The sequence below is a fragment of the Triturus cristatus genome, chromosome 7 (genome assembly GCF_964204655.1).
Source record: "Triturus cristatus chromosome 7, aTriCri1.1, whole genome shotgun sequence".
In the NCBI taxonomy this organism is placed as follows: domain Eukaryota; kingdom Metazoa; phylum Chordata; class Amphibia; order Caudata; family Salamandridae; genus Triturus; species Triturus cristatus.
The window spans coordinates 304,534,226-304,557,809 of NC_140590.1; the positions used below are offsets into that span (position 1 = coordinate 304,534,226).

The 23,584-nt window shown below is 48.0% G+C and overlaps 1 protein-coding gene across 1 annotated transcript in view; it reads left to right on the forward strand.

Annotated features, from left to right (window-relative positions):
- LENG9 (leukocyte receptor cluster member 9) overlaps positions 1 to 19,188 on the forward strand; it is a 35,251-nt gene extending 16,063 nt beyond the window's left edge. Inside the window, exon 2 of the mRNA XM_085616347.1 lies at positions 16,813 to 19,188. Coding sequence (XP_085472473.1) covers positions 16,829 to 18,193 — 1,365 coding nt within the window. The 5' untranslated portion in view covers positions 16,813 to 16,828 and the 3' untranslated portion in view covers positions 18,194 to 19,188. The remainder of the gene's footprint in view (positions 1 to 16,812) is intronic.
- Positions 19,189 to 23,584: the final 4,396 nt, after the last annotated feature.

Sequence of the window (23,584 nt, forward strand, 5' to 3'; positions counted from 1 at the left end):
CTGCCTTTTGTTCAAACAATTCAGAATTATTACAAATCCTGAATGAGGAGAGGACCCAAGGATGAAGCATACCACCATTGGTAGGTGAGAGTCCTATGCCCCGAAAAGGAACACTTCTGTAATTCACTTATGCTAGTGTTTCTGATCTCTTTGTGGTTCGCTGTACCTGTTTTTTTTAGATTAAACAAATAGAATCACCTTCAGTTTTGCCTTATGAACAAAACAAAATGTGGGTCTTGGCTACTGGGGGTTGCAATGCTGCATTACAGGCAGAACTGCCATCCATCCCTACCGTCTTCTGGATATGTTTAGGTGTCACTTAATGAATCCACATTGGAAGAATAAGAAATGCACATCTTTATCTAACTTTCAATGAGTGTTTGAATAGAAGTTTACACTATCACCGTAAATTTGTGTTCTGCAAAAGCCAGGCAGCGTTTGTAACATCATATATGTAATTTATATAGCTTAAAGCATATTATCTTTTTCTTAATTTTATCAAAGTTGATTCATTCATTTCATCAAGTTGGATGCCACAAGTTACTAAATCTAAACAGTGAGTTGTGACGTCACTGAATGCTTGCTGACGGGAAGTAAAGTCTTATGGGAGACAGGTGCAGCTTCCAGCATCACAAGCAGGAAGCATGTCCCTGTGCACATTGCCTTTCATGGCTGCACTGTACAGAAGCACTTTTTTTTCTAATTTCAGGGAACGCAACAGCCTATGCACAAGTACAATGGGCCTCATGTAGAAAGCATTTTTATGGTGGCAAAGGTCCAATCGGGGCTTTTATGACTGCGATTGGCTTTTCTTACTGTACATAACCCAAGTTGCAATTCAGTAACATGTTATTGAATCGCAATTTGGGTTTTCAATTAAATATTGTATCTGTGTTTGGAAGGGCCATGTAAAGGGATTCTCTTCCAAATACAGATTCCTTAAGTTTTGTTTTACAGTTTTTGCAACTGAAATCGAGTCTCAAAACATTAATATTATGCTGCCATCTTTGAAGGATCAGGAGTCCCTGGGACCACTGCCTACTCCTAAAAAATGCTTGTTAAAAGTAAATTTTTTAAAAATGTATTCCGTTTTTCTTTTGGTCAAGCTGGCTGCATTTAAAAATACATAAAAGATGGCTTTCTTTAAAAGCAAACACAGACATAGTGGTCTGCTGACTCCATCAAATCAGCATGCCTGTGACTCCAGTGAGTTGGAGTGGTTTACAATTTGCAGCCTACCTCATATTAATGAGGTAGGTCGAATTGCGACCAACTGCGATGCGGTATTTCGCGAACCAACCTATTAATACATAGGTTGATTTGAGAAATCCCAATGCATTTGGTAGACGTCGGTGCGCAAATTGCAACCACATCTACCAAACCCATTATAATACATTCCAAATATAAAATTGCAAAGTAGTATTCGTCGCAATTGACAATTTACTTTTAGGAATTTTAGTACTTTAGGCCCAATATCCATTGTTATTTTGGTATTCAGTAGAACAAATCCATCTGATAAAGTACACTTTAAGGATGTTATATGTCACCTTGGAGTTCTGTGCGTGCATAAGGAGGTCTGCTGTGCTCTGCCTGCAGTCCGTGCTTCATAAAGCATAGAACGTCTCACTAGCGTACATATTCTCGCTATGTACAGCTGGGGATAAAATATTCAGAGTTTTTCTTACCCATCTCGAGTATTCTCAAATTATAATACCTTACAGAGGCTAGAACTGCCAAACTGCTTGAACAGCTTTGACCAGAACAGATACAGTTTAATGTTAGTAAACCCTGCAGGCTTCTATGGCAACAGGATTATTTAACCAGGTGAGGCCACAGAGGAGAACTTCAGCCACGCCTTGACATTCGCTGTTGGAACTGATCCAAAATGACTTTGAAGTTACAAGGCGTGACACAGTGCTAAAGGTCAGCAACACACCTTTGTAGTAAGTTGGTCCTACAACCACATCAGTTTTAGACAGGGGATAGCTTAGGACTGGAATGCGTATGTCAACCAAATAAAAAGAAAATCTTCTATCACTTTTACTATTCCAAATGGGTCAGAAGGCCTTCCGAGTCATCCCAGCCCCTTTCTGCTTTTTCTGTGCCCGCCAATAAGGTGTTAGGAAAAAAATGGCAACTATAAATCAACCTTTAAAAAGCTGGAACTAACTCCACAACTATAATACAATTATCCCATCTATTCAAAACAATTGGTACTGGGAAGCCCCCAGTAATTTATTTCACTAAAGGCACCGTAATCCTTCTGAAAGAGGTGAACCATCATGAAGTGATTGCCTGTGTCTGAAGTTGTGTGCTAAAGCTTTACCCTTCTGTATGCTGTTGTTGCAGTGTTTTCAGTGGAGGTTCCAAAGCGCACTCAAATGCTGGAGAACTAAAATGGATTATGCTGGGGGGGCGTGGCTAGCTGCCAAACAAGATGGCCGCAGCCTTATAGAGCTCCGTGATCAGGGAGCCCTTTTCTCAATAATCCGCACACTTATCCGGCAGCTGCACGGCGAAGCTGATATGTCGCTACTCCCCGAAACTCCGCGGAACACATCACGACGATCCGGAGCCCCGGGGTACGCTCCGTCACCGAGCGACGAGCAGTGGTGAGCTGAGGCCTGCTGACTGCGCTGAAGCCGGGACCTTGAGTGAGCCGGCGACCCGCGGCTCCAGCGGGACCTGTAGTGTTGGGCGCGGCATCGCGTCGGTTACATCTGGGTGCAGGAACGAAGGTCTCAACGATTGGAAGGCCCAGGGGACATAAAACGACTCACGCAACTTCGGAGCCGCCGACCCTAGTGAGTCGGGCGGCAGCAAAGCGGCACCCTGCGGGGGAACCCCGCTAGCACTGGGAGCGGACCAGGTGTGCCACTGCGGGGGGGCCTGTGCGGCGCGGCGGGCCCAGAGACCACAGACTTCATCCCTGTGGGGCCCCAAGCCTAGACGGCGAGCTACGGGCGCTGGCGAACTTGGCATACAGGCCGGTTGAGATCCTGGGCCTCGCGTGAGCCGGCAGTCTGCGGCTGCACCCCCCACACCAAAGGGGAAAAAAAACAGCATCACAGGGATCAACGGCGAACCGCGGTGGCGGTAAAGGCCTGACTCATCAGGGCCCCCCCCCCCCCCCACAACCCTCCCCAGAGCACAGCGATTTAATTCTGACGTGGAGTGAGCCTTATATCCGGAGACTGGGTCCACCGCTACTAGTAACGGCCGAGGAAATATGCATAAAAGCTGCGAAGGGCGGACGGCCCAAGTAAATTCCCTGCACCGACCCAGTGTGGCTAACGCCTGCACGTCCAATTACAGTGATTGGCACCCTCTGCGCGCGATCTAGCAGTGCGACAGCGGTGTCATTTTCCACGGCGCCAGGATTTTCATCGCCGATGGGGGAAGCATTCCCATTCAGCCTGACAACAGTGTGAGGCTACGGCAAGAGCAGCAACATTAAGGTGAACTGCGCAGGTAACAGGCCCCATACACAAACACAGGATCTGTACTGATCAGAACAATAATAGTAGGGGCAAAACTCCTTTTTGGACTATATGCTGCCCTATGCTGCCGTCAACAACGGAAACGCAACACGCTGCCCGAATGCCCACTCGCTAGGCCGCAGGAGACAAGGCAGGAAACCCGAAAGGCCGCACGCGGTATCGTATTGCGTGGCAGGCAGCGGTGATTACTGCTCCCCTCTGTACACCTGCCGTAATCCCAGCTCCTCAGATCGTGATGGGAGGCCGTGGCCCCAGAGGCGCACCTACTGGCAAGCTGGAAAAATTTGCGGATGTCAAAGACCAGACGGACAAATCGCAAGTGAACTCAGCTCAGGCGGACGCCCCAGCTTCTAAAGAACCTGACGCTGTCACGCTGGTAGATATAATGGCTGCCCTTCAGCAGGTACAATCATCTATTGGCACAATCTCAACGGACATTTCCCTGATTCGGGCGGATTTCTCAAAATTGTCACAGAGACTAACAGAGGTGGAATCCACCACAACGACCCTCTCTACAAACACAGCCACACTCAAACGTCAGGTACGCAACTTGGAAGCTGACAAACTTATCCTAGCCAAACCGGACGACCAAGAAGGTCGCTTACGACTCAGTAACATACGGCTTATTGGCATGCCAGAGACGACAGGAGGACCTGCTTTGGATCTCTTCGTGGAAGACATTATACAGAATCAGCTGCAACTACGAGGACTATCTACTTTCTTCTGTGTGGAGCAAGCTCACCACGTGCCGAGAGGAAGGCCATGACCGGGTGCTCCCCCTAGACCAATTCTGGCACGCATCTTCAATCTTCGGGATTGCGATGCAATTCTACAGATGGCTAGGATAGCCCCATCAATTCGTATAGAGAACTCCACTGTCACGATCTACTCAGATTACACCGCAGCTGTCACCAAACAACGATGCAGTTTCCTGGACATAAAGAAAGAACTGCGGACCAGGGAGCTCAAGTACTCAATGCTCTTCCCGGCAAAGCTCAGAGTCGAAGCGGAGGGAAAAACCTGTTTTTTTGCCACGCCTGAGGAAGTTAGGGACTGGCTGGAGGGATGGCGCCCAGCAACACAATCCGGCAAACCAAGATCCCAGCAGCACCACCGGCTCAGCGAGTCACAAAGATCAAGATCGCCAACGTCCAGCGACAAAGGGGAGTAAGGGGACACATACCTGTACTCGAGAACGCCACTGACATTGCACCTATCTACAAACTCATTTCTCTATGGGCAAGCACTGTGCTAATCGACAGCTGCCTCACCTTTCAGGCTCAAACGCAAAACAAGCTGCTTGTACAGTGGTGACCTCTCCAACTCTAAGAACACCGCTAGAGGGGGCATCCTAAATCACGGACAATCTCTCACCCCCACGCAAGTACGAGTTCTGGGACACAAGCACTCTGCTCTGTTGGGGAGGCGGGTAGTTCTGGTACGCCGTTCAGGGAGGGGGGAGGGGAAGGAGGAACGTTTCTTGGTTAAATGTCTAGTTTTGTTAAGTTTATTGACAATTAGTCATGGATATTTGTTAGTGTTTAGATTTGAAAATTTTCTTTTATTGCTGTTTCTTCATCCAATGCTGATGCTGTGCATTTCAGGGCTAGCGTACTCAAAGCCCGGCAACCCCCACACACTGTTCCGATGCCTAACAGTCGCCTTGATGTCCCGAGGGATGTAGTTTCTGACCCTAGGCGCTCGCAATCCGAGGACGTACACAAGCCTTATCCCCCCCCTTACTCTGATATCTTGGAATGTTAATGGCCTCTGTGATAAAATCAAGAGAGGGCTTATATTACAGCATCTTAAGAGGCATGCGCCGTCAGTGAGTTTCCTACAGGAAACGCACCTAGTAGGGACCACCACCAAAGCACTTGACAGATGGGGTTTCAGGATGGTCGCTCACTCTGAGTTCACCTTCGGCTCACGAGGGGTGGGGATACTAATCCGGATGAGCTGCCCGCTCATAGTGCGAAGCACCCAGACAGATGACCAAGGACGATTTGCGGCAGTCTCTTGTCAGTGAGAAGGGCGCGCTTACAATTTAGTCTTTGTTTATTTTCCCCCGGCACTTCATGGTACAGCCTTCTCTGCCCTGGGTAAATTCCTGCTTTTGCTACCCCCTGTGGAATTGATCATGGGGGGCGATTTTAATGCTGTCCTTGATGCTGCCTTAGATAGGCTCCCAGGGAGGGCTCAGGGGGCTTCCCCCACTCCATTACGGGCTTTCTCGGAAGCGCTAGGGCTAGTGTACACATCATCCTACGGAACACCACTACACGTATCACTCAGGAGCCCATAACAGTATGTCCAGGACTATCCCTATCGAGCCTGGAAAATGTCCTTGAGATCACACACCTCCCCAGAGGGATTTCTGACCACTCCCCAATCTTAGTAACATACACAACGCACCATGCAGGGAGAAGGCGCATATATCCGGGATACCTGAAAGCCCCAGCCATAGGGCAAAACCTACATAAAATCACGGAACACTATTTTCAAGACAACACGCACTCAGTGTCCTCCCCCACCACTCTCTGGGAAGCATACAAGACTTTCCTGCGGGGACAGGCCATTTCTTTGATCACTTCACACAAACGAGACGGGGCCCGACAGGTGCAGGAACTCGAACGTGGGGTTGGCCGGGCAGAAGACGAACACACAAGAGACCCTACCGATGACACGACTCACAAACTAGCCCTCGCTAGACAGGCCTACAGAGACCACGCGTGGGAAGACGCCAAAGCCAAAGCCAAGAAAACGCAGCACACTATCTATGAGGTTGGGGACAAGGCCGGCAAGCTTCTCGCCTGGTTAGATAAAAAGGAGCGAGCAAGTCGCTGGGTGGCTCGTTTACACCTGACGTCAGGGGAAGACATTACAGACCCACACAACATAGCTGCAGCCTTTGCACAATATTATAAGACAGTTTACACACCCGCCACGACCGCCACCGTGCAAGAGAACCTGGTCTCTCTTAAAGACATTAGTCTGCCTACATTGGCAGACCCCGAGATGCAAGCGCTGGACACGCCACTCACAGCAGATGAAATTGCGGCGACTATTAGAGGGCTCCAACCGGGTAAGGCACTGGGTCCGAACGGTATACCCGTGGAGCCTTTCAAAAGAGAAGTGGAAATACTGGGGCCCCACTTACTGCGGATGTATGAGGACAGCCTAGAACAGGGAGTGCTCCCAAGAGACCAGAGGATAGCAACCCTGGTGGCAATTCTGAAGCTGGGCAAACCCCCAGAGCATTGTACCTCCTACCGTCCCATTTCGCTCCTTAATGTAGAGGCAAAAATATTAGCTAAAACACTGGCGACTATGCTCCAACCGCATCTGGCGTCCCTCATACACCCTGACCAATCCCGGCCAAAACACAGCAATGAACCTACGACGACTTCACGGAGTAATGGCCCGCATGACGACTGTTCAAGAGGAGGCGGTTATCCTATCATTGGACGCCAGTATGGCGTTTGAGCGAGTGGAATGGCCCTTCCTGTTCGCAGTATTACACCACTTTGGTTTTGGTCCCAAGTTCATTGCCTGGGTCCGGCTCCTCTATACACAGCCATTGGCGCATGTAGTAGTTAATGGGCGCGTGTTCGAAGACTTCCCCTTGGGGTGAGGGACCAGGCAGGGCTGCCCCCTCTCCCCACTTTTGTTTGCCCTGGTGCTTGAGCCACTTGCGACGTGGATTAGAGGGGACCCAGTAATACGGGGACTCCGGTGGACAGAGGGGTGGGAGGACCGCATTTTCCTCTACGCGGATGACATTTTGTTATACATGGCTTCCCCCAGCCGTTCAATTAACTGCTTGCTAGACATTTGTGCGTCCTACGGCCGTTTTTCTGGGTACACGATCAATTGGGAGAAGTCGGTTATGTATGTTCTCCACGGTCCCTGCCCGCACCTCCCCAGAGGAGTGAAAATTCAACTCAGACAGGAAGGGTTTAAATACCTGGGTATTTACATCACTCCAAATCATACTCAATTTTACGAGCGTAACCTCCTACCCTCTCTCAGGAGACTTAGAAGTGACGTGAAATATTGGCACTCACTGCCCCTGACGCTGTTGGGCCGAGCGGCCTTGTTCAAAATGATGGCCCTCTCCAGGTTTTTGTACACCCTCCAAAATACGCCAACCCCAGTCCCTCCCTCATATTTTAAATCCATCGAAGTGGAGGTGAGCCTCCTCCTCTGGGACGGACGACCTCCCCACATAGCAATGGCCAAACTCACCAGGGGATGGTACGATGGCGGGATTGCCCTGCCCAATGTAAAATGGTACTATTGGGCTTCTCAACTTATAATAGTGAACCAATGGCTCCATGCCCGCAGGAGGAACCAGCCTTACGACTTGACCGACATGCCCTTGGCATGGACGGGCTCCTGGGGGCGCTGTATAACAAGGCCAATATGCGCACACTGTTCGGCCCAACCGCACACACAGTACACACCTGGTACATGGGACAGCGTGCGTTCGGTTGGGAGGGAATACTCACCCAGCACACGCCACTCTGGGACACTCCAAGGTTGGGTATGCTTCGAAACAGCAACTGTTTTACTTGTTGGGCCCTTATTGGAATCTCCAGGGTGGGGGACTTGTGGAAGAGGGGAGAGATGGTGACATTTGCTCATTTGCGCACAACATATCAAATGGCTAACTCGGAACCGTTCCGATATCTACAAATCAAACACGCACTCACCAAAGCCATACCCCAAGGGGACGATCTCCCAGAATCCTCACCACTCAAGGACCGCCTCCTCACGGACCACCTCACCAAAAAAGCCATCTCTCTCACATACCGTAAACTTGTGAACAATCAAAAAGACCCTACACACACCCTGAGAGAGAAATGGCGGGCAGAACTGGGGGACATGGACGGCCAAGACTGGCAGGAGGCCCTGGCATCCCCACGGGAGGTGGCGATCCCGTCCCGTTTCTAGCTTGTGCAACTGAAAATATTGCACAGAACCTGTTACACTAGAACAACGCTTCACAGGATCGGGCGGGCTGAGACACCTTTATGCTTACGGGGATGTGGTCAACTGGGCACATTTCTTCACACGATATGGGGCTGTCCCTATATAGTACAATACTGGGAGGCAGTCCTGGCTACTATTACCCAGGTTAGTGGAGTGGAGGTCCCCCCGGAACCCCGGTGCTGCTTTCTCAATATCTGCGAGCCTACGGACCTCAACCACGTGGCGCAGGCTTGGGCGACACTAGGGATTACACTGCCTAAGTGTAATATAGCGCAACGCTGGGGAGCGCTGGCTGCCCCCCTGCACCAACATTGGTGCCATGACTTGGATAAGGCAATGGTGGCGGATAGGGCTGTATTCATCCACAGAGGTTGTCCCCGAAAGTGGGCACGGGTGTGGGGCAGATGGAACACTTTGAGGCAATATTTGCTCCCCCCTGGCGGAAGATTCCGACCCAGACCTAAGCGACTAATTCACACCAGTTGTCACAAGACCACAGGGGCAACCTAAGAGCGGAAATTGAACTAACTGATGTACGGAAGGCGGGAAGTTTTAATTACATCTGTAATCTGTACCGCTTAACACGCTGTCATGTAAATGTACACAATAAGATCTGTGAATGTCAAATGGTATCAGCATGTTTATCAATAACTTTCAATAACAAATTAAAAAAACAACAACAAAAAATGGATTATGCTGTTCTGTGGAATATGTAGTCAGAGGCTCTGGTGTCTGTAGGAGCTGAATAGCAGCAAGGAACACCTCTCCCTACCCACCACCAGAACAAGAAGGACTTGCAGCACTTCTAAGATGGCCACCACAGCTTGCGGAGGATCGTGATCCCTGGCTTCCTCCTTGAGAGTCGAGTTAGTTGGAGGCAAGGCAGTATTGAAGGGCAGAGCATAGGTGATGACGGCAGAAGTCTCTGGCAATTCAAAGTAGGCGGCCTAGGCTCCTGCTGTTGTTGGATGGTGGATGTCTAAGGGATATTGACTCCACAGCAGATGAGTATCTGAGACCTCCCTCCAGAATCACGGTTCCTATATAGCAGAGATGGTGGGTGAACTCTGAAAGTGGGGGGAGGACGTACCTTGCAGCATTGACTTGCACCATGTGAGCCAACTAAGAGAATGATACCCATCTCCTGCCTCAACACAGTCCTTCTCTGCAAAACATTTGCACAAGTTGATCAAATTTACAATATATTTTTAAAATAAATTAGCGAAACTCCTTATAGGGAGTCTGAAAGGTCTCTCATGAAATATTCTGATACCTTTACCATGTGAAAAACAAGCCTGATCCTCAGCAGGAGTTTTTAGGTGGTTCAGTCACCAAGAACGCCAGGGCCCATTTTATAGAAGTGCCCCAGGGGCGTAACAGGCATTTACGCCCACTTTGTGCACCCCCGGGCACTTTGGTATTACAGAAGGGGCCGCCGGCGCTTGTGTGGCCCCTTCTGTAATATAGATAATGCCGTCACATATGTTGCGCCAGTGCTATCTCAAAAGGGCATTCCCTCATTTGCATGCGAGAATGGCCCTGTGCAAATGTGAGAAATGTTTACTTCTGCGACCGTGCTGTATTATGGACACAGGCGCAGTGGTAAAGAAGCTGTCAGGAGGGACTCTGGCAGTACGCCACAAAAAGGTGGCTCACTGCTTGTGCGCCCTCTATTTGCAGGCCCTGGAGAGGGTCAAAACATCCACTTGCAGGTGAGTGCATTCACTCACTGCACTCACCTGCAAGGGGATATCTCTCCCCTCTTTAAAGTGCAGGTGGGTGACACCTGCACAGTGAAATACAGAGTGGCTTTGAAGCAGCCACTCCGTATTTCACTTGAATGGGCTGCCCCCAGGACAGCGTGAATTTGTGTCTGACAGTTCAAATAATATGATTGTGTGATTTGATATATCTACCTCTTGTACCTTTGTGTTTGTGATGAAGTACTGTATTAGGCTGGCTTAGTATATGGTGCAGACTTATTTAAGTGTAACACCCTGCACTAATCTAGACAACTATTATGGTGATTTTAGTGTTCTTAGACAAGCATAGAAAGCTCTCTAAGCGATAGCTGAGTCCCAAAGGAGTGTTAAGCAGCTTGTTTTACCAGAACTAATCATGTAGTGCAAGTTAAGCAAAAAAGATCCACACAGTGTAGTTAAAAAAATAGTTATATTTATTATACACACTCACTAACACATTGGTATATCTCCTACTTGGAGATATCAATACAATACACACAATATTTCAAAAGGAAACAGTTAAGTAAGCACAAATGCACCGTGGTCTCCAGAGGGAGACGAGACTCTATACTAAAGAAGTGGAATTCGAACTGCGACTGAAGTCGAGGCTTGACCCAAAAGACTCAGAAGAGCCGACGACCTAAGGAACCACTTGAGGTAAGTACCCAAAAACCCCACGGAGGCCGTGTGCAGAGTGTAAACACAGCCGTTTACTCAATGCTAGTCAAGAGGAATGCCACGCTTGCGGTTTTGAAGAAAGACACTTCCCATTGGACCCTGAAAAAAACTTGTGGAAGATGGAAGGTTGGAGAGTCACCCCACTGGTGGATACCTTGAACCAGGATACCTACACCAGGGAAGCCGGGGCATAGGTGCGAAGTGGTGTAGGAAACCGCTGTAGACCACAATTAAGGACTTTAGTGAAGATGCCGCTGGCTAAGAAGGTGAAAGAGTCCGGTGGAATCCAAGGATGGATGCTTGAAGAGAAGTACCTGCAAGCAGAGGGGACAGAGTTTACACGATTCAGAAGTGACCAAGAGGCACGGAAGACCAATGACCACCGATGACAGAAGATTCAGGGGAGTAGACGTGATCTTATCGCTGCACCTGTGAGGACCAGGCGATGCTGTGGAAGACCAGGAGCCGTTCACGAGCTGTTCCATGTCAGAGGTCAAGAACCAGGGGGGTCGGTGTCCGGCGGGAGCACCAGCAAGCCTTGGCAGCAGCAACAGATGTGATAAACGAGGAAGGTGCAGTGTCGGGACCTGTAAGGTCCAAGGGACGCACCTAATGCAGGAGAGTCAGAGCAGGCACCGACTAAGCAGGGGAGCCCACTGAAGATAAAGAGGACCCTCAAGAGGACCAACATGCCGGAGGCACATTAGTCACAAGAGGACCTTGAGCAGCTCACCAAGGATGCAGTGAATCCTTCACTCCAAGGAAGATTACTTCGGGTGTCTTTGATGCCCACAGGCCTGGGGAAGAACCTGCATGAAACATGCAGAAGACTAGCAGGATGACAAGACCAGGAGCGGCAGGAGCCTTCCTTGATGCAGTCCCTGTTCCAGACGAAGTCCAACGAAGTCCAAAGTGTCCAGACGGTTAAAGTTGAAGTGGTTTCAGATCTGAATCTTGTCCCACGACAAATCTGTAGAGCCACCCACAGGTAAGCCCTTAAATACCCTACGGAAAGGGTTGGGACGATTCAGGGACTGGACAGATGGGAAGATACTTCCATGTCCTTTGTCCAGCTTTGCACCAGAGCGGGAGCCAATGGCTCCCTGAACTGGTTTCAACTGGAGTATGCAAGGAGGGCACCAAATGTAAAGCATTCTGGTGTCGCTGGCAAGCACCCCCACCCCAGCCCAATACACTAAGGGGGCCATTATGATGTCGGGCGGATCACCACCGCCCGACCGGCGGTTGCGATTCGCCCAACATCTTTCCCCACCCACCCTTCAATTACCTCCCCCCATATTACAATGGCGGGGGGACAGTGGTGGACGGTCTTTCCATCTGCGCTTTTCCACAGGCAGGCAATCGTTACGATTGCCTGCAGTGCGGTCCTGGCCCATAATATGGTGGCGGTGCCTAGCCGTCACCGCCCGCCATAATACGATGCCGCCATGGAAAGGCATTCAGTCTTTTGCATTGGGGGCCCGTTGCGGGCCCCCGGGGTGTTGGGGGGTGGGGGGTGCACTTGGGGGGTACCCATGGTACCCCCTACATTGGCATGCACAAGGTGGCAGGCACCGCGCGGTGCCTGTCGCGTTGTGCATGTCAATGCACAACATGCCACTTATACATTGCAGTGGGTGCTGCTTACAGCACCGCCCGCCGCAATGCAAAAGATGTGGGATGCGACCGCCAGGGTGACGGTCGTATCCTGATTGCCCCCGCAAGACCGCCGCACCTCTGGTGGTCGGTCTCGTTTTCCGTAACGGTGCCCACCATCGTAATGGGGCCCTAAGTCCTGTCTGGGAGGTGGTTACACCTCCATGTGACAGGAAACCTATTGTTCTACTTCCCCTGCTCTAGCTTAGCTCAGCAGCAGGATGGCATAATCGTGTCTGTGGTCGGCAGCAGCACTAGCTTGCTATTAGACCCTGGAAGGCTGGTACCGGGATTAGAGGGAGTAGAGGGAGTAGAGGGAGGCTCTGTAAGGGAGCCCCTCAGGACATGGGATCCTACATCCAATAATGAAATCGGTGTTAGGGTAGGATTCCAACATGTTTAATTCCAAACATGAGTGGTTTTGGTGCAGACAATATATAGTTAGACATCTCGTAATTGATTGGATGTCCACTAAATGTATTGAGTGGCTGAACGCACTTACAAAGTCTGGAGAATCGATTCGGGGGCATGTAGGGAGTGTCCTGCTCATGCAGGGCACCCTCACACTTATAACCTAGCACCCTGCCTTCATGATTGAAAGGGTGGCTTATAGGTTTTAAGTGCAGTGATCTCAGCTATTAGGAAACTTATATCTGTTGTGAGTAGTGCTAGCTCCAGCTCACACAGGCTGGAATGGCAGACCTGTAGTCAAAGTTTGAGTGGTCTCATGGGTGGCATAATACATGCTGTATCCCAAGGGAGACCCCTGGTGCACTTATGCCCCGAGTACCTTAGTACCATGTACTACAGACTTAAAAGGGTACGCCAGTAGCCAATTGGGAAAGTACAGAAGTACTTACCATAGTCAAATTTAAGGAGAGAGCACAGTGACCAGGGTCCTGATTAGTAGGATCCCAGTCAGACTAGTCAGAATACAGTAGAAGACCAGCAAAAAGTGGGGGTAACCATGAAAGCAGATCCTACTTTCCTACATTTACCCTGTCCACCAAACCTTAAATCAGGTCCATAGTTTAATATACTGCCTCCGTCTTGCCTTCATAATAAACAGTGACAATAGACAGGGAGAATTCTCCATGCAATTGTTTATAAAAGAGAAATGTTTTTTGGGATATCCACTGTTCTTTTTCTTTTTGCAACAATTAAACCATGCATAAACATCTTGGCACAATCGTCATTCATCTAGACAACAACAGCTACTTGTATGTCGTGAACTTTCAGGGTCACATGGATACAAGATATTCATTCCCTCAGCTATGCCGGTACACATTTCTGGATGGGGGGTTTATTGGAATACCTTTCCATCTCTTAGGTGTGGCTTGTTTGTATCATGCTACCTCTCCAATATGATCATCCTTTGCAGGCTAAATCAGAATCATCATATAGTCATTCATTTAACCTCTTAGTTTATGTGTTAATATGGAAAGTCTTCATGTGACAATCCCATTATTAGTGGCTTAGCAATCCAAGATTTACACCCTTCTGTTTGATAAATATACAGATATCCACATATCCAGTGTAAAGAACATAGTTTGTCTATCAGAAATTTTTTATTAGAAGCATGTCTGCATCACACTCTTGTGGCTAATGTCTCATGCTAGGTAATCTCTGTAGGAGATCAAGAATCTGTCTTCCTGGTAAACACTGAAAAACTGTACTCCCTAAAGGAAATTCCTTCTGAAATACACTATGTCAACATGACGGTAGCTGTTGAAATTCTAGCTTAGCAAAATGTAGCCCCGTAGATCATAAGATGCTAGAGTCATCATTATGTTCCATTAGATCAGGCTCACCCCAGGATCCCTTTCCCTCCAAACAGATGATTAAGATAATCAAAGTGATCTCTCCTTATTTGTTACGACTTATTAATACTTCTCTGGAAGAAGGTAGAGTCCGGTAGTTTGGAAACATGCCATGGTTATCCCTCTCTTACAGAAACCCACTCTAGATCCCAATGTTTGTGCCAATATTCGTTCCATCCCTTTTTTCTAATCTGTGCGAAGATAGCTGAAAAGCACATGAATAGCCAGCTCTCTAGGTTTCTAGAAACCTCTGGGATGCTACACCCTTCTCAATCGGACTTCCTTACTGGATTTTGTAAATAGACTGCCCTTCTGGGTGCAGTAGAGCATCTCAGGAAACAATCGGATCTTGGGGGCATGGCCTCCACTATTCTCTTAAACCATAGTGTGGCTTTTGACACAGTATCACATGCAGTCCTGTGTTGCCTTCAGGATTCTGCTCTTTCCTGGCTTCTTTTTTTACAGGATCGTACCTTTCATGTCTGTTGTAAGCTGCTTAAGTCTTCCATTTTCCATCTGCCAAATGGGGTTCCAAAAGGTTTCTCATTAAGACCGCCATTATTTAATGTATATGTCATGCCTCTCGCAAATCTAGTCGAGAGCTATGGTGTAACTATCTTTATATATACAGACGATACTCTGGTCAATGTCACGCTCATTAACGACAAAGAAGATGGTTCCACTAATCTTCCACTCCGAGGTAGCCGGTTGGATGAGTTGTAATTTTCTTAAGTTAAATGAAGACAAGACCATGGTATTAATAGTTGGAAATCAACCACAGCTTTGAGGTTCCCAGTGGTAGCCGGCTGACCTGGGTCGTTTACTCGCCTCTTGTAAGGCTGCAAAAACCTGGGTATGTGGCTGGATGATAGGCTCACTATTGATATTAAAATTTCCAAAATTGCTAAGAATTGCTAAGAAAATTATTTGGGTCCTTCCACTGAAGGAACAAAAACATTTGATTCCAAGCCTTGAACATATCTAGGCTGTATTATTGCAATGTGCTTTAGTTGGGCGCTCCCAAAAAAGATTTGAAAAGGCTTCAGCTGGTGAAAAATTCTGCAGCCCATTTGCTTTGTCATGTGCCACCGCAGTCGTCGATCACCTTCCACCTTCAATCTCTACACTGGCTGATGGTAGAGAAGCGCATGCACTTTAAAACACTATTCTTTATGCATAAGGCTTTGCATGGGAATGACCCTCTATATCGTAAAAAGTTGGTACATCGCTATTTTCCTCAGCGTAATGTTCGCTCAGGACATCAGCACTTTGCTGCTGTCCCCCAAGCTAGACAGGGTGGCAGGACTTTTTCTGTTCTGGGTTCAACTCTTTGGAACTCTCTTCCTTGGAAAATTTGTAGCTGCTCATCATTTGTGGAGTTTTGAAAACTGTTAAAAACCTGGCTGTTCTAGCTTTTTGTTCTGTCCCATCTTTATGTTTACCGCTGGGAAACTCTGAGTAGCCATGCACTTTAGAAATACGTATTGTACTGTACTGTGGTCTTGTCTCTACCTGTTGGAAACCTTGGTGTTTAGTCACCTCATGTAGGCTATCATTCATTCATTCTACATTTCTGCAATCCTTTGACAGCATTAGGACACTATATGGGCTATCAAAAGGGATTCTGACAACTCATGTGCTGTCCTATAATTTCTGAATTTTTGTCCCTCAGCCAGGCATCTCACTGTCAAAAGAGGTGGGATACAGTAGTTTAGGCTTTTAATCTATTGTCCTGACACCTCGCCACCATCCCCAAATACGAAGCTTGAGGAAAAGCCCATCAATACTTTAGTAGGTACTGCCCTGCCCTGGAATCTCTTCAGGTAACCTCTGGTAAAACCACAGGAAGTCTGCACGGAATGATTTTCTGCTTTTCCCTCCTTCTTCCAGCTGTGCTCTCACTCAGATCCAGTGGGCCTGTGCTGAGCCTTCTTATGATTGAATCACAGACACTTCACTGACACCTGCTTTCAAATACAAAGAGCACACTAGAACAAGACAATACGCCTGAACCAAAAGCTAGTTCCACATATTGCACACAGTAAGGATGCTAATGTGCGTACTGCAGCATTGCTGGACTATTTCAAAGAACAGAAACATTATTTGAACATATTCACAGGTTTTGCACTGTTGTAATGTGAGACAAACAGAGAAAAGTTACTATTGGCACAAGCAGAGAGTTTGCATCGAGCTCATAAAACCACAACCTGGGATAGGGCACTAATATCTCAGGATAGTAGAGAGCAAGTAGTCACAAGAGACTAGAAATAAGTGCACTGATTCCAAATGAGAAGAATGTAGTATCACAAGTAATGTTCGCTTGATTAAATGATTACGTATGAGGTTTTCAGTTGCTAACATTAAATATTGAGGGCTTCATGACGCCAATTTTTTCTAATTTCTCTTCTTTTGCCCCACTAGTGACAATTTACAAGCAATGGACGGCAAGATGATCGTGGACCAAACAGACGGTGCTACAAGCTCTGCTGTACCGGATAAGGACCGCTCAGAGGCTGATGAGTCCGCAGCCACCATGGCATTTGAGACCACTATGGAGCCAACACCCCCAGAAGCAGATTCAGAAACCACCAAAAATGAAAGTGCCTGCCCCTTCTTTCTTGAAGGCCGTTGCCGATTTGGAGACCGCTGCCGGAACCTCCACTTGGGGACAGCCAAGCAAACCTCTCCCTCCAAGCCCAAGACAGGAAAGACTAAAACAGAGAATTTGGAAACCAAGGAGAAGAAGCCCCCCATGAAAACTGCGGAAGATGTCATTGCCAGAATTCAGTGGGATGATCAGTTGCCAAAGGACTCTTTCACCATCGGCTACCTGGACCGGTTCCTTGGCATCATTGAGAAACCATTTTCTGCCTTCTCTTGGGAGGATTTTGCGTCTGTAGGGTATGATGTGTTAGCAATACCGAAGCATCGTATCCAGTACTTTAAATACAGAGATGTGGTGGTGTGGGACAAGGCCACACGCACAGATGATGTATTTGGCTCCACGGGGGGTGACCACACTATATTGGATATTGTTGAAAAGTATCAATTGGAAGAGAAGACGCAGGATACTGAAGCTTCCGAGGGGGATATTGGAGACTCCGCTCTGAAAACCAGCTATGATTCTGGTGATGATGATGAGGCAGAAGACCATTTAACGCATCAAGGAACTGATGACCTGCCTCAGCGTGGAGCTTTCAAGAAGAAGAGACCCAGCCACTTTGTTGCAATCCGAATCGCTAGTGAAGAGGTGCGGAGTGCTGTCAAGGAGGTGCAAAACCGACTGGTGAAGGCCGAACCTGGACTAGTGGAGTTCTGCACACCAGTGCCTACCCTCCACCTTACACTGTGCCTCCTCCACCTAGAGTCACCAGAGGAAATCCAGATGGCATTAACTACCTTGCATGAGCTGCGGTGCGAGAGCCAGCGCCTCCTCCCTCCTGCGCTCATTCTGCACTTCCAGGGACTGAATGACTTTCACTCCCGAGTGCTGTACTTGGAGCCTTCCGCCACCCCAGAACTGTGCAGGTTTGCAAGGACTTTAGAGCGCAATTTCAGCGAGAAGGGGCTAACCGTCATCAGACCACCCAGCTATGACAGCCTCCATCTGACAATCGCCAAGATCCCCAGACGTACTGCACAGAAGTATCCTTCACTCCAGCTGTCCCGTGCCCTGTATGGAGATATTCTGGTGAACAACTATGGGTCTCAGCAGGTGGACTCCCTCAGTTTCTGTTATGCGGGTGAAACCAGACGGACAGATGGATTCTATACCACGTTAATGGAGTTTGCGCTCTACTGACCTTCTGTAGGGATAGAGGCCCATATGTATGAAGCTATTTAGCATTTCTTAACAGACTGAATCACAATTTTGGGCCGATTAACAAAAACATGCTAAATAGGCTTTCCATATGTACAAAAACAGAATCTCAATCACAAAGTGCAATTTCTACCCCGTAGAAATCGCATTTTGCGATGACCAAAATAGGAATTTGCAACTAGGGATTTCCTATTTGCGATTTCCTAAGCCCATGTACAAAGCATTTCTTAAATGCGAATAAGCACATAGGAAATACTATTATCATCTAATCCAATTTGATGGTAACCATGTGCAAAATAAAAAAAAAGGCACTCAAAACTTTAGTTTTAGCAGCCATAGAGCGCCCACTCGCCCCTAGGGCATTGGAACGCTTTACACGTGCACCACTTTATTTATTTTTCGTTTTGTATTTACTAAACAGTGATTTCCTATTAGGAAATCAGAAATTTGGAAATGAAAACCTATTTGTACCTTTGTGCCATAGACCCATAGGAAGAAAAGCTTTTTCATTTCCTAAATGGCGATTTCCTAATAGCAATTGCAACTTTGTAGGAATTACGATTAGGAAATCACAGTTTTAGTACATTCCATTTTGCTTTTCCTAAATAGCTATTTCATAGGATTCGCTATTTACGAAATGCAAAATGGAAGTTTAGTACATATGAGCCATAGACCTTCCTGACTGATGCCATGAGAAATCCAATTAATCTCTGAGTGTACACAAATCAATTAGGTTTATCATGGCATATTTAGAGTATGCAGAGAAATTTCCTTACCATACAGCCAAGAATGTGCATAGGTTTTGCATATTTGAAACAATATTAACATTATTAAATATGCTTCCATATTTAAAAACAAGCCATATACTTAAATCTGTATATGACAATTTTTGTGAAACCTACATTTTGAACGTTTTTAATATATTCATATGTAATATATTGTTTACAATAAAAATAATAAATGTACATTAATCAAAATATTGATGTTTATGTTTGCTCTTTTAAATACTATTAAAAGGCAGTTCTTATTTGTCCATCCTTTGGTTATAGAAGACTCTATTGTGCAACTAGGATGTTCAATCTGACACATCATCTTCCCTCTTCAATCAATAGTTTAAGCACACATCGTGGAGAGGCCAGGCTGAGATCTTTAAATCATTAGACATCCATTATAAATTGCACTGTTGATAGTGTCCAAAAGTAGGCCAACCCATCCAGTTATGACAAGCAGCAGCTGAAGAAGGCGAGTCTAAGTTGTTGAGGATTAGTAAGCCCTTGGTACAGTGTGGAAAGCTGCATTAACCAACATTAAACTATTATTATTATTATCGATTTATAGAGCGAGCAGCTACCCAACAGGGTTTCCCGGCGCTAAGCAGGACAATGATCAAGCCACAGACTGCAAATGATAGCACATGATAAGGAATTATTCTTGGCTATAAAGCAAAGTCTTTACATTCTTACGAAAGGCTAATAGCGAACTAGAGCGTGTCCCATCTGATATTCACACAAGATCTGCTATCACGGCGGAGATGACAGTTGTTCAAGACCCAAGAACACACTTCATGCGCGTCTACTCAAACATCCTAATCGGCACATGTACCTGACAAGGATACGGAAAGTGCATTGCCTAGAAACTTCCTGACAAGTGTGCCCTCAAACTCGAACTCTCAAAATACTATCTTCAGGTGGGCAGAACGCCCCAATCTTAGGAGGTTAATGTCCATTTAAGAAATGCCTGGAACCCAGTACCCACTTACACACGTTGCAGGGTTACCATGGTTACTATACTAAGGGACCTCTTGGGGTTCAGGTCGACTGCCACGGACTGCCCTCAAACAAACCACTGTATGCCTGTGCAACCATGTCCCTTATTATTGTAGATGGGCTAAACTAGTTTCTTCAGCTTCCTGGAACTGGTTCTCAGGCGTCTGCTAGTTATGTTGAATGGTTGAATGTACACAGACCACAGATAGCCCAAATGAAGTATAGCTAACTCTGGGGCCTTTTCTTGGGGACCGGGGGCAGTCAGAGGCAACAGGGTCTTGCACGGTTTGTGAAAGGATGATTACTACTGGTGCCCCCAGGCCTCCTACTCTTGCACTCAAATTGGATTGGCAAGAGACTCCTCTTGGACATTTCACACTCACAGTGCAGCAGGGGAGAGCAGTCCAGGCTATCATGGGTTAATTCTCGGTGCTTTCTGTGGTATTTGGCCTGATATATGAGGAGTACTGTATTATGGGATGCATCATTTAGCCCCATTTCTTAACAACATAATGAGGGGTCAGGGTGAAATGCCACTAATAATCCCCCAACCTTATCAGAGGCGGTGGGGTGTACTTGCTACACCTGATATAAAATCCCATCCCATAAATGAGATATACAGTTGCACAATGGACATTTTCCTACACTTGGCAGGCTTAAATCAGGTGCTGTGATACAATTATAATGTTTACATAACCCTAAACCCCAATTGAAAGCAAATGGAAAGTGAGGAATCACTATGGGTCAGATGTCTGTACAAGTGGTCACATAATACTGGTTGCAATTTGAGACCAGTATTTTTGCAACGACCCAGTGTGGTCATTTATGAACTGACCTATGTACTAATAGGTCAGTTAGATAATTACAGATTTGTAGTGGGTCACAATTAGACCTTCCTCATGAATATTAATGCAACACACTATGAATCGCAGCCAGGAAATAGTCGGAATACTGTGGTCTAAACCACAAGTGTTCCGACTCCGCAAGCTTAACCATGCTTGCCTTAACCACACATATGCCTTAACCACGCATGTTTTGTGGGTTGGGGGTGGATCAGGGTGCTTTGTGGGCTGAGGGGTGGGTCGGGGTATTTTTGTAGGCTGTGGGGGGTCGTGTTAGGTTTCTATGAATTGCAGCCGGGAAACAGTCTGAACACTGCGGTCTAAACCACTAGTGTTCCGACCCCACAAGCTTAACGACGCTTGCCTCAACCATGCATATGCCTATACCATTCATGTGCGTGGTTAAGGCAATGTGTGGTCTAGCTGCGGGCAGCATTGGACGGAAGCAGGGAGAGTTCCATGGTGAGTTAAGTGGGGATGGGGGGGTGTTGGGAGTAGTTTTGAGGGATGGGGTTGGGTCTGGGTACTGGGCTAGGGGGGGTCGGGGTTGTTTTATGGGCTTGGTCGGGGTTGTTTTGTGGGTTGGAGTGGGTCGGGCTGCTTTGTGGGCTGGGAGTGGGTCGGGGTTGTTTTGTGGGCTGGCGGTGGGTTGGAAGTAGCTTTGTGGGCTGGGGGGTGGTTGGGGTAGTTTTGTGGGTTGAGTTTGGGTCTGGGGTAGTTTTGTGGATTGAGTGGGGGGTCCGGGCTGCTTTGTGGACTGTGGGGTGGGTCGGGATTGCTTTGTGGACTGGGGCTGGGTCAGGAGTTGTTCTGTGGGCTGGGGGGGTAGGTCGGGTAGTTTTGTAGGCTGGGGGTTATGGTAGTTTTCTGGGTTGGGTGTGGGTCTGGGGTCGTTTTGTGGGTTGGGGTGGGTCAGGGTTGCTTTGTGGACTTGGGGTGGGTTGGAAGTAGCTTTGTGTGCTGGGGGGTGGTTGGGGTACTTTTGTGGGTTGAGTGTGGGTCTGGGGTAGTTTTGTGGATTGAGGAGGGGGTCTGGGTTGCTTTGTGGACTGTGGGGTGGGTCGGGATTGCTTTGTGGACTGGGGCTGGGTTGGGAGTTGTTCTGTGGGATGGGGGGGTAGGTCGGGTAGTTTTGTAGGCTGGGGGTTATGGTAGTTTCCTGGGTTGGTGTGGGTCTGGGGTCGTTTTGTGGGTTGGGTCAGGGTTGCTTTGTGGACTTGGGGTGGGTTGGAAGTAGCTTTGTGTGCTGGGGGGTGGTTGGGGTACTTTTGTGGGTTGAGTGTGGGTCTGGGGTAGTTTTGTGGATTGAGGAGGGGGTCCGGGTTGCTTTGTGGACTGTGGGGTGGGTCGGGATTGCTTTGTGGACTGGGGCTGGGTTGGGAGTTGTTCTGTGGGATGGGGGGGTAGGTCGGGTAGTTTTGTAGGCTGGGGGTTATGGTAGTTTCCTGGGTTGGGTGTGGGTCTGGGGTCGTTTTGTGGGTTGGGGTGGGTCAGGGTTGCTTTGTGGACAGGGGGTGAGTTGGAAGTGGCTTTGTGGGCTGGGGGGTGGTTGGGGTACTTTTGTGGGTTGAGTGTGGGCCTGGGGTAGTTTTGTGGATTGAGGGGGGGGGTCCGGGTTGCTTTGTGGACTGTGGGGTGGGTTGGGATTGCTTTGTGGACTGGGGCTGGGTCGGGAGTTGTTCTGTGGGCTGGGGGGGTAGGTCGGGTAGTTTTGTAGGCTGGGGTTATGGTAGTTTTCTAGGTTGGGTGTGGGTCTGGGGTCGTTTTGTGGGTTGGGGTGGGTCAGGGTTGCTTTGTGGACTGGGGGTGGGTCGGGAGTTGTTCTGTGGGCTGGGGGTTGGGTTGGGGTAGTTTTGTGGCCTGGGTGGATCAGGGGTAGTGCTGTGGGGGGTGGGGGTTTGGGCTAGTTATGAGGGCTGGGGGTGTGGGGTCGTTGTCAGGACTGAGGGGATTAGGGGTAGTATTCTGGGCTGGGGTGTCGGAGTAGTTTTTAGGGCTAGGGGAGTGTTGGAGTAGTGTTTCAAATTAGGGGTTAGAGTATTAGGCCTCAGGGCATGGGGAGGGGAATGAGTAGTCAGGGTAGTTTTTAGGGCTTAAGGGAGGGCGGTGCAGTTTTTAGGGCTAAGTCAGGGCTGGGTCAGGTTTAGGGACAGGGTTTTAGGCATCAGGGCAGGGGGAGGGCACAGCGTGGTGGTTGGGACAGGGTAGGATTTTTTGCACTTCAGGGTGGGAGGGGGACAGGGGGGTAGTTTGTACCTTAGGGCTGTTGGGGAGGGGGTGGCAACCTTAGCCACACATAGCCCTTTTCCATACATGCCATTACCACGAAAGTTTGCGGTAAAGGAATGTGTGGTTAAGACGTGGTCCTTATTAAGACCGTGCTGTTTAGGCATGTGGGGTTATGGATTTTGTGATTCCTTCATACAACCATCACAGCCATCATGAATGGTGGTCTGCTGAAAACGAGACTGCGTTTAAAAAAAAGGTTTCTTTGCATATATCTTTGACCCTTGAACCCCTGCCTCCGCTTAAACAAACTTCTTTTTTACATTTACAAAAGAGAAGGGGTCCCAAGGGAACCCCTTCTCATTAGTGAATGGGTTACCACTACATGTTTGTAGTTGGTGCACTATAATGTTTTGTGACCAGAATTCATTCGCAAAACACTAATGCATACTATTCAGATACAGTATTTGGAAGGAATGTCCTAAACGCGCACCTTATAAATATCAAATCTGTATTTGTTTGCAAATCCAAATTGCAAT